Source organism: Colletotrichum higginsianum, chromosome 3, assembly GCF_001672515.1.
Source record: "Colletotrichum higginsianum IMI 349063 chromosome 3, whole genome shotgun sequence".
In the NCBI taxonomy this organism is placed as follows: domain Eukaryota; kingdom Fungi; phylum Ascomycota; class Sordariomycetes; order Glomerellales; family Glomerellaceae; genus Colletotrichum; species Colletotrichum higginsianum.
In genome coordinates, this window is record NC_030956.1 from 3417001 (window position 1) to 3430055 (window position 13055).

Genomic DNA, 13055 nt, shown 5'->3' on the forward strand with positions numbered 1-13055 from the left:
TCCAAGTCTACGGGTATCAAGAACAATAATAATTCCACCAACGAGACCAAAGGCTCACCACCCCTTGTCCTGTACCTGTGACGTCCCGAGCATCTCCCACTCGCTGTGGTAAGTCAACCTCTCCCTCCATTTCCGTCCGGCGTCATAGAGGTCCCCGACGCCCCGGAGGGCTCTGCGGCCATGCTCCGGAACCTGTGGCATCATCAACGACTCGGGGGGTTGTCGCTGCAGAAGCCGCCACAGTTCCAACTCGGCCTCGTAGCTCGTCTTTGCATCCTCGGCCTCTGCTTGAGCTTCCTGCGCTCGCTCGTGTCGGATTGTGTTCTTCAGAGCCTCCCTCGTGCGGTGCGTCTTGGGGAAATCGTAGGCGGAGTGGACGAGGACCTCTTTGGCCTCCTCGATGACCTCGCGTTCGGCATCGTCGAGGTGGGCAGCATCCGCCTCATCATCATCCGATCCTTCCCCGCCTGAGGTCTCGTCTGCTGCGGAGTCGGACGACTCGCGGTCCTCAAACTTGATCTCCGGCGTCGAAGATCGTTCTTTCATTGCCCTATCTTGGCGGGCATCGGATCGGCTCCGAAGGATGTTCTCCACGTTGTCGTACACCATCGGCTCCTTGTCGTTGTCCTCTTCCTCCGCATCCTCTTCATCCTCATCGTCCCATACTTCGAGCCGCAGCCGACGCGCACACGTCACCCAGAACTCGTCGCTGTTCTGCTTCATCCCTAGGGACGCGACCGCCGCCTCGACATCCTTGCGCCTTACAAGGTTTCTCGTAGACGGCACTACCCTCCTCTTACCCCTGATCCGAGACTCAGCAATGAACAACGTCGAGAGGACGAGTCTTTTCGTAACGGAGACGAGGAGAGAGTGAAAGTCCTGAAGGGCGGTGGCCCGGATCGTTGGCGGCTCCTCGCTAACAAACTGCCAGTTGTTTTCGGCGTGGGATGCGTTCATGAAGATGCGCTCGGGAAGCCGCACAAAGTTTTTGACGCGAAGGAGCTCCGTAAACTCCAAGCCATGGTCGCTCGCGAAGGTGGGATCCCTCTCGAGACCGTGGTCACCTTCGATGCGCTTCGCGAGCTCCAGGTTGATGTTCCAGCAATCGCCCCACTTCTTCTGCTCGGCGAGTTCCTCGTGTCGCTCTTGACGAAAGGAGAGTGCGTCGGCCGCCTCGTCGAGCGCATGGCAGCACGGCTGGCTGATCTCGACGGCCGCGGGATACACCTCTATTCCCAAAGACCTCAGACCGCCTTCCTGCTCCTGCCCTCTGCTTTCAATAGCATCCTCCAGCAAGCTGATGTACTGACGGACCTCAATCTCACTTTTGGTTCGTATGCGGTCGGAGATGCCCCGGATGTTGTCCTTTCCCAGTCTAGAGAGTGCTTCGAAGAACACTTTCTTCTCGTACGGTGCCCAGAGCGTCAAGCCAATTTGCGACGGGGGCAAGTCCTCCCCATCAACCGGCATGATGCCCGCCACATCTCCAATGTCTCTGTTCAGGAGATCTAAGTAGTTGTTGTTGAAAACGCCCTTATGCCGTTTGAGAACCGGCTCGACAAATATACTCATGGCCCGCCGCTTATGTGATGAGCGGGCTTCCTGGACACCGGTCTCACCGTCGCTGGAAGATACGCCTGAGTAGACAGGTTCGGATCCTTGAAGTTCAGTTCTTTGCCGCTTTGAAGGCGAATGCTTAGGTTCCTCGGAAACTCCAATCTCCTCTTCGTCGGGCAAGTACTCGGCTTCCGGCTCCATGGTCATTGTCGTCTGGTACTCTGAAGTCGACGATTCGGCCCGGGTGGTATAAAGCGTACATGGTGTGATTAGAACACCAGCATAAAAAAAAAGGACTTTGCCGATTCAGGCCACAAACCCCCACTTGATTGACCTTAAACAGGGTGGTTGAAGCGGGTGTTACTCGTGATTGCCTTGCCGATACATGAGGTCGGGTCTTGCCATGAGATGAAAGCTGCCTGCCTCACTCAAGATTGAAGATTTCCTTGATAGAGTAGGAGGCCAGCCGGTTCGATGGAGGTGCACTTGATATTGGCCTATCAGAAGTGCACGAGTTTTACAATGGTTCACGTTAGTGTGGCGCTATCGGTACATCGATACACCTGCGAGCTTCCACTGTGGGTAATGCTTTGTGGCTCCTGATTGGTGCGCCTGCCTACCTACCTACTATGGTGTTAGGGGTAAGTTTAAACTCCCTAACAGGTAGTATGGAGCCATGATCCACAGCCTTAGTGACTCTCACTGGCTAGATTTGTGCTGGATGTGCACAAGAATTCCAAAGTACTCCTCGCTGAGGTAATCATGGAAGCATGGCCACATCTACCCAGCAGGGGGGTTTTACTTTTGCCTGCCACCATAGTAGGTAGGTAGGCAGTACACGCCCCGGAACTCCTGAGATGACAACTTCAAGACTTGGTGGACTCAAACAATTACCTTAAATTTGAAAGGAAGGATGGAAAGAAGCGCAATATGATAAAATACACAGTACGGAGGCTCCCAAAGCCATCTAGAATAAGGCCCCCAAGTTATGTACTCCGACCACTCATAGCTCCGCCTAGGCAACCTGCTCCCTTTTCCCCCCGATACACAAGCTTCAAGGTCCAGCTGAGAGACTATCAAGAAGAGTGCATCCAGTCTGTCTTGCAATCCCTCAAAGATGGACACAAGAGACTGGGAATATCGTTAGCTACGGGCAGTGGAAAAACGGTGAGATCTGCTCTTTCCATGCAAACGAATTCAGACTAATCCTCACCAGGTGATTTTTACTCAGTTGATCGAGAGAATCCAACCGAGGCGAGGCCGCGCTACGCAGACTCTGATCCTCGCGCACCGGCGTGAGCTTGTGGAGCAAGCAGCGCGACACTGCACAAATTCCTACCCCAACAGCTCTGTGGAGATTGAGATGGGCTCCATCCATGCCTCCGGCACCGCGGACATCACTATAGCCAGCCTGCAGAGCATCACCTCGGGTGACCGGCTGAGCAAGTTTGCGCCGGAGGGCTTCAAGCTCGTACTCGTAGATGAGGCCCATCACATCGTCGCACCGGGCTACATGCGCGTGCTCCGCCACTTCGGGCTCGATATCAAGCGCGCCGACTCCCCAGCACTGGTTGGTGTGTCCGCCACCTTTTCCCGATTCGATGGGCTCAAGCTAGGGGCTGCCATAGACCAGATCGTCTATCACAAGGACTACGTCGATATGATCGGCGATAAGTGGCTGTCGGACGTTGTCTTCACGACAGTGGAGTCAACGGCCGACATATCCAGGGTCAAAAACGGCGCCAACGGCGACTTCCAGCAAGGGGACCTATCCCGTGTGGTCAACACGGATCAGATCAACGACATCACCGTCAGGAGCTGGTTGGCCAGGGCATCGGACCGGAAGTCGACCCTTGTGTTCTGTGTTGATCTTGCACACGTTGCCGGGCTGACCCAAACGTTTCGGAAGCATGGCTACGATGCCAGGTTCGTAACCGGTGACACACCCAAAGTAGAGAGAAGCCATATGCTCGAGGCGTTCAGGAAGGGAGAGTTCCCCGTGCTCGTGAACTGTGGTGTGTTCACTGAGGGCACCGACATCCCCAACATCGACTGCGTGGTCCTCGCGCGGCCGACACGATCCAGAAATCTGCTGGTCCAAATGATCGGGAGAGGAATGAGACTGCACGAGGGAAAGCGCGACTGTCACGTAATCGACATGGTGTCAAGTCTGGAGACCGGCATAGTGACCACACCTACACTGTTCGGCCTCGACCCAGGGGAGGTCGTCAACAAGGCGTCATCGGCAGATCTGAACGACATCAAGGACCGGAAGCAGGCGGAGCAGCTCAGGCAGCAGCATGCTTATTCCGACGCCCGGGACCCTCAACCTACTGCCGTTACATCAGTCACTTTCACGGACTACAACTCCGTATTCGACCTCATCGAGGACACCTCGGGTGAAAAGCACATCCGGGCCATCAGCCAGTACGCCTGGGTCCAAGTTGGCGCCGACAGATATGTGCTTTGCGCCCCGAGCGGATCGTTCATCCGCCTCTCCAAGCTCGAATCCGACGCCGCCTCCAAAACCGAACAGCAACCTCCCCTTTGGCTTGCCGTCGAAGTTCGCGCCCTACCCGCCGGCGTCGCCAAGTCCCCCTACGCCGCACCCCGGGAGCTCCTCAAAGCGACAACCTTCGCCGACGCCGTCCACGGCAGCGATAAGTATGCCTCCGAGACGTTCCCGCACGTCTTCATCCACCGGTACCAGCGTTGGCGCAAGGGGCCACCCACGCCCGGCCAGATCGAGTTTCTCAACAAGCTGCGCCCCAAGGAGGAGCCCCTGACGGCCGACGACATCGACAAAGGGAAAGCCACGGATATGATCACCAAGATCAAGCACGGGGCCAAGGGCAGGTTCGCGGGCATCATGACGGAGAAGCGTAAGGTTCAGCGGCAGCATCACAAGATTTCCCAGCATGAGGCGCGAGCACGGCACGAGAAGGTGTCTGTCGGCCCAGTTGATTCGTGAGGAGCTAGCGAGCTGGCCGCCCCAATGCTTGACGGGCTAGTTCACCGTGATGTCTGTCAATGGCGGTAAGATATAGTGACGTCACGACATTATAGTACTTTGATACTGATAGATTGTATTGGTACGAAACGATGGCCCCTAAAAGAAAAGAACCCTGGAGAAGGGCACATGTTTTACATCCGCAATATGGACAGGCGTCTTGCTTAGCCCTACCGCCCAGCGAAGCCAACATGGAAGTGAATCTCTCCATCCAGTAAAGCAAGGGACTCGGAAATACCATTGGGACTGTAGGGCGCTCACGTTGTTGGCGGTGAACGACATTCTTTCGTCTTGCGTGGGACGCTCTCTTGCTCTCGGGGAGGGGCGGGTTCTGCCATGCCCAACATAGGCTTCGTCGGATTAGGTAGGGGGGCACGGTAGAGGGAAGGACATAGATGAGCGTCGACAAGATTGATCCCATTGGAGGTGGCAAGGTAGCCGTTGAATTCAAGTGTATGATCGTTGCCTCCTTCTCGACAACCCGTTTGGCCGCGCTGGAGGACAAGCCAAAGGATCGTTCAATGAACATCACGTTTCGAGGAACTTCGTTTGATTGACCATGGGTATCATTGCATGTCAAGGCCAACCTAAAAAGGTGTATAGGTACCAAGTAAAGCTCCGTCCAAATCCCCGCTCGCAGTTCAATCAGTCGCTGAATCTTACATCAACGCTGGCCTGCCTCCATGTCAATCTTTCCCGTTCGCCGCGTGCCAGCTTCGCCGGGCCAACCAGTTTTCAAGACAATGCACTTTTGGTCTTCACATCTTTCCTCCAAGTTGACACCTCAGCTCGGCCGAAGACTTTTTGTGTAAACAAGTATTGGAAAAGCCGTCAGTAGACATTGAGAAGAGTAACATGTCGACTAGACCCACGAGCCGCAAGAACCGACTACTGAATCGCTAAATCGAGGCGGTGAGCGGAACCGCATGTTCCCCTTCGACCTTCTTCTTTTTCATGTCTCCCGATGACCGTGACCACCAGAAGCGCTGTTAGTATGAAAACAATCAAAACCAAACTGCAAACAAGGTATCTTTTCTTTTTTGTCCTCCGTCTTTCGACATCGGGGGTATAAAGAGTGGACGTGAAATCGTGCGACAGAGAACCATTGAAAGACCCGAAAGACTGAAGAGATGGAATCAAAGCAGACTGAAAACAACAAAAGCAAGGTAACAGTAACAGTAACAGCAAGGCAAGCAAAACAATAACTTCGGCCGACCGATGCATTGGAAGCAACGTTCCGGGGGTATTGTACGCCAGGGTATATCCAGCCGGGGTATTTTGCACGTAGAGTTTCTAAGACGGGAATCTAACGGAAAGGTCCGATGGGACCGGGGTATCCAGAATTCGTAGAATGAGACGTAGAAGGGCGTCCGCTGTCGCCGGACGCTCGGGTGCTGTGACGAGGCGTAACGTCACCGGGTAAGGGAATGGTTAGCTTGTCGGAACCATTCCCAAGAGGGCGGTGGGCCCAAGGGTTGTCGTCGTCTGGAAGATTGACGCCGCTATCGTTCCAGGGGTTTCTGTCCGCATTAAAGCTGCGGGTGGACTCGATTGAAATGAGGGAAGACTTTGAAACATTGCTGGATCCCTTGAAGAAGTTGCCGTTGGTCGAGTGGGAGCTGTTCTTTCGGCGATCAAGGAAGGACGAAATGGAGGTCATGCTGCCAGGCTTACGGAGGCGGTCAAAGATGGTGCTTCTCTCGCGAGCAACCTCGCCCTCAAAGGCGGCCTTAGTGGGAGAATCGGCGGCGATCGTAGCCGGTGCATGCTGGAGAAGCTTCGAATCGAAGTACTGGAGCGAGTCCTCGAACGAATCGGATTTGGGTCGGGGGATGGAGCCCTTCAAGATGGTCACTTCTACACCGGCAGTGGCAAACTGAGCGAGCAAGAAGTCGATTGCGTCTCGCAGGCCGCCGGCATTGTTACGAGTGAACGTCCAGCGCAGGGCAAGAGCCGGCAAGCCCTCCTCGGAGTCGGCATCTTGGTGGACCGTGACCTCAACCTCGTACTGGGTCTTCAACTTGGGAACAAGGTCGTGAGCGAAGCTTGGGGATTCGAGGAACTTGATCAGCTCGGGGGTACGGGTGAGAACCAACTCGTGGTTGTCAGGAACCATGCCCTATACGGCCGTTAGTGACATGCGGGATGGGCGTGGTAGACTAAGAAAACGTACCAAGAACTCATCCACGCAATGAGGCACCTGCCACTGCGGACCAGTCACAGTGACTTCATCACTGGCCTGCTCGGTACTGGGGAAGACAATCTTGCAGTTGTACTTCCCCTCAAGCTCGTCAATCTCGTTGAGGCGAGCGAGAAGCTGGCGGTGGTATAGGCGGTCGACGTTGACAATCTGGGAGGTGTACTCAGAATCCTGGAGCAAACTGGTAAGTAGGTGCATTGAGAAAGGGTGGGGGGTGGCACGGGGTAGACTTACAGCCCTGTCGACCATTTCCAGAATCTCGTTCTTGACGGCATCGAGATTCTGGGCGTTTCTGGCGGGCGTACGACAGATGACATTGTCAACCTTGACATCGTCATCTTCGCGACCCATGCCTCCACGGTCCATGGCGTTGGAGAACTTGACAAAAACGGAGTGTTTCTTCATGATCCGCTGGATGTGCTGTCCACCGATGCCAATAATTCGTTTGTGATACTGATCGGGGACGTGGAACGAGATGGAAGCGGGCATCTCTTGTTCAACAAGGGTGAGTCCTTGCTTCATCGAGTCGTAACTTGCGGCCATGACATCAATGTTGAAGTTGTACTCGTTGAAGCCGTCGAAAATGATCTGGACGCTGCTCTGGCCCATAATTTTGTTGATCTTTCCGTTCTTCTTGCCGCTCACAAACTCCTTGTGCTCATTGGCAAGCTCAATCTTGACTCTGATCTGGTACTGGGACTGGACGAGGAACTTGATCTCGGACATGACCATCAAGGCAGACTTCACGGCATCGTCAGAGCCAGTGATGGAAAAATTCATCTTGTCGAAAGACAAGTCCGCGTCCGAGTTCGCACAAACATCACCGAGCATGGTTCTGACGTCAGCGGGATTGGGAAGCTGTCGGCTGTCGGGCTGTTGAATCCACCAGGCTGCGCTGTAGAACTGACCGGCCTGTATCCAAAGATTAGGTCCTTGTGCATGCACGTAACGTTTACTTGACTTACCAAAGCCATGATCTCGCGGACTGTGCGTTCAACATGGAGTCCTTCGCTTCCCTGAACTCGAACCATATTGCGTTGGCTGGCAAGAGGAGGGAACAGAATGTAGGTGCCATTCGCCTCAAGAATTTTGCGGACCTTGTCCAGGCGTGTCAGAAGAACACTGTCAATCTTAGCAGGCGCAATAGTGACATCCTTCATGTAGAGGCGGATACGCGAGACAGTCTCGTGGAGCTTCTGCTTGGCAAGTTCAATGGCCTGGGGGCTCTCTCCAGTGATAAATATGTCTGTAGGGTCTCGGCGGCTTGCGCCAGGCGGGCAGTATCGGTACATCTGGGAGAAGGGCGGCGGGAAGTAGATGGCAGTGCCAGTCGACGACTCGATGAGCTTGATATTCTTCCTGTGGCGGCCGCACACGAGCTGGTGAATGGACAAGTCAAGCTTAGTGGCATCAACAACTCGGCCGAGCTTTTATACAGTTAGCGACGTGCGACACGGACGGATCGATGGTTGGTCGAGCTCACCAGAGTGTCGATCTGAATGAGTACGCGGGCCTTGGCATGCTCGACAGAGAGGATATCACCATAAATGGCCACTCGCCATCTCTGGTCTACACGCATCTCGGCGTCACCCGTCATGCCGTCGACTACGGGAGTGAGCTTGGGGCCAAGCAGAAAAATGTCGACGCCACAGTACTTCGAAATGTAGTCGAGAGTATCGGTCACTTGCTGTTTCAAAGCGCCGGCAGTCAGATCACAGACGAGGTGTCCCTCTACGTCAACAGTCGTACAACGCTAGATCCGCACGGGTTAACCCAAGCCCCGAGTACCTGCTGCATGTCTTCCGAAACCTACCATGACAGTCTGGTTGTCGTTAAGAATCGTCTCCCTGCTCTTGTGGACCATTTCCGGGGTACCCGACAGACACACGGTCGTGACCTGTTGTCCCTTTGCATTTTTGGGTGTCGTCGAGATAACGTGAGCCTCGATCTGGAAAGGGCCGTTGGTGATGTCCTTGCAGACCTTGCGAAGGTTGGCAAGATTTTGGGTGTGAACGGGCAGCTCGTGAACCTGGACGTCATCGGGCGCGTCTTCGGGGTGTGTCCATCGTAGAACGGCATCGGCAGTCGCGTGGAGGATGTCCTCGGTGTTGGGGCCAGCCAGGTCGGAAGCGAAGGGCACGTTGAACGAGTAGTGAATGATTGGCGTCGGGGCGTCGAGAGGTTGAGGCGAGCTTATCGAAGCAGCCTGCTGGGGAGCCGTATCTCTTCTCGGGTTCATAGGGTTCATGGGCATGTTGGGACGACCCATTCCGAAGTTGGGGCTCATCCTCTCGGACCAGTGACGCATGTTTGCCAGTTTGTTCATATTGCGAGTGACGGGAGACGGGAGACGGCGGCAGCGGCGGCGGCGGCGGCGGCGGCGGCGGCGACGGAGACAGGGCGGAGGGGGCAATAAACCAAAGGAATGAACCGCGAACAACAATTGAGGGTATTCGAAAACGCAACTACGGTGGAGGACAAGGGGGGAAGCAAAAGGGGAGATGAGAAGAAAGAAGAGGGTGTCTCGCTTCTCGTAGCTCTCTCTCTCAGACTCGACGAGGGGCCTGTAGAGAGGGGATTGTTGGGGGGAAAGAGAGGGTGAAAGATATTGGGTGAAGATGTGAGTGTGGGAAGAACTCAAGAGAAGAGGAGTCGAGTCGGGAGATTCAGACACAGCGAAAGATGGTCATAGGTGGTCAAGGCCGCACGGCAGCAGGCCCAGGCCAGGTCAGGCAAGGCATGGCATGGCATGGTCCGGCCACTCCCAGTTCCCCGTCCCAGTCCCAGTCCCAGGCCAACTCCACTCAACAGACCAACGAGCCAGTCAGCCAGTAGCTCTGTTGCAGTGGTGTGTGGCCCCTCTCCTCTGCCCCCCTTCTTCCAGTCCCAGACTCCTAGAGGTTCCCCGTCCCGATGCGAAGGTACATGTATGAGTACATCCACGCTCGCGCCAACATCGCGTCAAGGAGAGGTATCTTTCCATCGAACCCACCCTGTTCTGGGTCCGCGGGCGTTGGACACTGGGTTGGCAGCACTGGGCCTGACCCCCAGTTCGACTGCCCTGAGCGAGGTGACAGGGCTCGACTCCTTACCTACCGGCGAGGACCACTAAAGTTTCCCCCCCGGCGAAACGACCGTCAAATCACCCACGCAGCCCACTGTCCAGGGCACATTACCTTACACCTCACAGTCAGATCAGCTGGGGCCAGATCCGTTGCAGCAAGACCCTCAACTCGAGCCAAGTTACTGCAGACTGGTTCTCTCTGTCCCTTCGACCGCTGAACATGTAGATACAATGAAATCTTGGAGGGGGAAGCGGAGAGCGTTGACAACCCAATGCCTGGCGCGACACCCGTCAGCACACCCAGAAAAATACCTATGCATTGGCAGGTACTGTAGGCACTTGCCTTCGGTACTACGCAAGCTGCTTCCTCCCGCTCAGCGCCCCCGACATCGTCGTGGTCTGCCAAGTACATCCGGCAACTAAAGTAAACACCCATGGACCATGTACCCACAGGCGGCCACACCCTTGCATTTGGTGCGCTCGCTCACAGCGGCCGCAGTTCACTAGCAATCTGGCACGCTGTCGATGATGACTGGAAAAGACGCGGTACCGGAAGGAGCAAACAGGATGAGGTGGTTGGTTGGCTGGCTGGCTGGCCCAAGTGGGCCCACTTGTATGCTGACGGCGGCCGGCCAAACTGGCAGCTTGTAACTTGTTCTGCTTTCACAGGCCAAAGTGTACGGTTGAGATGATAAGGACTACGGCATCGCCCCCGCATTTGCTCCTCGTTCCACCCTCTTCCACCACCTTTTGAAAATCCAACAGAAAAGAGAGAAAGAAAAAGTCCAACTCAATTAGGTATCTCGCAACACTGCTCAAATGTTAGAATATGCTGCACCTAATCGCACGTCGACGATCCATCTCACCATGGGGCATTGCAGCATGACTACTACCTGGGAGTACTCCGCCAACAATGATCGTAGAGGCGTCGGGCTTAAGGGACTTGAGACTCTCGATCTGCATTCAGCACATGCGCTGAGGTGAACAGAGTGCCTAGGTAAGGTCGGTACAGCATGCCCAAGTATCTATCTAGGTACCTAGGTGGTTGGATGTCTTAGCCTGACTCTGACCATACGACCTACCTATGTAGCATGGCGGCAGCTGAGACAATGAAGCTTGCCTGCTCGGCTGATTGCAAGCCCCCTCGTCGTGCATGCCATCCACGCGTACCAAAGCCTTCGAGCCGCGCGGAGAACCAGCAGCAACTATGGATCAAAGACAAGCTGCCGTGGAAGAGACAAATCAGACACGATGGACAGAAAGACATCGGGCCATGGTGACCGCCTGTGTTCGCGGAAACCCATCAGAGCAACAACGCGTCCCGGGTCGTCGACAAACCACAAGACGGACCCCTGGCTCCCTGCAGAGTTCAACCTCAGTCCGGAGCCACGACCCCGAGGTACTTAGCCACGACATGCGTAGACTTGCAAATAGGGCTGTGTCCTGTGTCCTGTTGCTTTCCGTCCCTCTTTGACTTGTGTCCGGTGAGCCATACCCGTTGACCGGCTGCCTGCTTCCAATTGTTGCCGCTATCTATGCACTTTAGGGTAGATAGATGCTCATAGTAACTTTTTTTTTGCCCGCAGCATATAAGCCTGGGGATCTTGCGGATGAGCCGACCTCATAATCTCCCATTCCCAAGCACAGCCTCAGGGGGAAATCGCTAAATGACGTACTGCTTGGGCTATTCGGCGATCACGAGATTCCCGAAACCACCAATTTCAGCCAGGCATGTTGACAACTGGGCTGGTGAGAGCACAGTAGCGGCCAAGTAATTCTTGGGGTGGAGAGAGTACCCAAGACTCTGGCATGTCGCTGCTTGATGAGGAAGGATCAAGTAGGCGCGTGTGCGTTGAGCCCTGATGGAAACCACGACGGGCCCGCGGGCACCGGATGCCCGGCCGCTATGCAATGGGTAGGTAGAGTACTGTACTTCGTTCACAAGTACTTCGAGTTGCAGTTCGTACGAGACTTGCCACAAACGACATTTCCATCTGCCACCGCCCTTTCTGAGCCCTTACCTACCTACCTACCTACCTACTTACCATCGCCACTCGTCGACGCCTTCAGCAGGAATGCAAGTCATTATCAAAGTCACACCAATTGCCATTGTTGTGAAGGTAGTTCTTGCTTCGAAATCCTTCTCATCACCAAATGCTGTCTGAGGCTCGGTTTTCGTCTGGACAGATGCGAAACCCCTGTCAAAAACAATCAAGACAACCAAGATTGGATGGCGAGATGGCGACGGCCAGCTTCATATCAGGTCGCTTGCCTCAAGGTCAAATAGCATCCGCGCAGCGCATCCGAGACATCTCAGCCCCTTCTCTTCTCCGAATTCAAGCACGAGGTCACGGACTAGGATTCCATTTGGCTGATGAGCATCGAGGGTCAAGCAAAGTATCCACTCCGTCCCCCCAGGCTCACAATCTCACGCGACTTACGTACGCCCATTGCTTGCTTGCTGCCATTCACCAGTAAACTGGCACAGCACCGTGTTGCACTGCCCGCCGCCCACGGCTGACGGTTCCCTCCCTCGTTTCGCTAGGAACTTGATCCTGGATTCTTCGCGCTCACTGGGCACGCGACTGACAGCCAACGTGGATCCATTCTGTCGCCGCCCTGCTCCCGCTGCGCCGTTGCGTTGAGGCATGCAGCATGGACGTTTGCGAACCTGCGTGCCAGAGGGCATTGTCAGCCCAGACCATCTGAGCTGGCAAAGTAACTGCTCAGCCTATCATGGCAGTCACGGCGGGGTTCCTCTACGCACCTAAATCACCGCCTGTAGTGTGTGTGTACGACAACGCGGTTGGGAATCTCTCTCCTGCTGCTCGGGTCTATTGCCTGCCTCGCATTGTCATCCATGATCACCATCGTCGTCACCATTCCCTCACGGCCAATGGAGCTATGCGGGAACCTTGCGAAGCCCAACTGGAGAGCCGGGTCAAAAGTAGCCATCTCGCCTCATTCTCCAACTTTCAAAAACTCGGCCTATCCATATCCTGGCCGCTCCAGCTGCCGTCGATTGACAGACCTCGTGTTAGTGTTGTCGTCTTGTACGAAGCACAGAGGCCGTTCTTACTCGCGGTCCGGTTTGCGCCAGCAACATGGTCGCCCTGTTCTGAGCCGTCCGCCACAACACCAGGTTTTGGTCAGATAAATCACTGGCCGATGCCGGTCTTTTCAAGACACATTGTGGGGTTATCTAGGCGCAAGTTGGCGCCATT

At 55.1% G+C, this 13055-nt stretch overlaps 4 protein-coding genes across 4 annotated transcripts; 1 reads left to right on the forward strand and 3 right to left on the reverse strand.

The window, feature by feature from the left end:
• Positions 1–54: 54 nt before the first annotated feature.
• On the reverse strand, positions 55–1764 carry CH63R_04556 (DNA-binding protein; the record flags this gene model as incomplete). The annotated part of the gene is made up of 1 exon (XM_018299531.1): positions 55–1764. One exon carries the CDS (start codon positions 1762–1764, stop codon positions 55–57), a length of 1710 nt encoding a protein of 569 aa, XP_018160777.1.
• A 723-nt stretch (positions 1765–2487) lies between these two features.
• Positions 2488–4528, forward strand: CH63R_04557 (DEAD/DEAH box helicase; the record flags this gene model as incomplete). Its single annotated transcript, XM_018299532.1, has 2 exons — positions 2488–2724; positions 2774–4528. 2 exons carry the CDS (start codon positions 2488–2490, stop codon positions 4526–4528), a joined length of 1992 nt encoding a protein of 663 aa, XP_018160778.1.
• A 1345-nt stretch (positions 4529–5873) lies between these two features.
• Positions 5874–9093, reverse strand: CH63R_04558 (KH domain-containing protein; the record flags this gene model as incomplete). The annotated part of the gene is made up of 6 exons (XM_018299533.1): positions 5874–6686; positions 6741–6938; positions 7002–7679; positions 7733–8194; positions 8251–8520; positions 8581–9093. The coding sequence occupies 6 exons, from the start codon at positions 9091–9093 to the stop codon at positions 5874–5876; spliced, it is 2934 nt and encodes a 977-aa protein (XP_018160779.1).
• A 2422-nt stretch (positions 9094–11515) lies between these two features.
• On the reverse strand, positions 11516–12520 carry CH63R_04559 (uncharacterized protein; the record flags this gene model as incomplete). Its single annotated transcript, XM_018299534.1, has 3 exons — positions 11516–11735; positions 11877–12029; positions 12273–12520. The coding sequence occupies 3 exons, from the start codon at positions 12518–12520 to the stop codon at positions 11516–11518; spliced, it is 621 nt and encodes a 206-aa protein (XP_018160780.1).
• Positions 12521–13055: the final 535 nt, after the last annotated feature.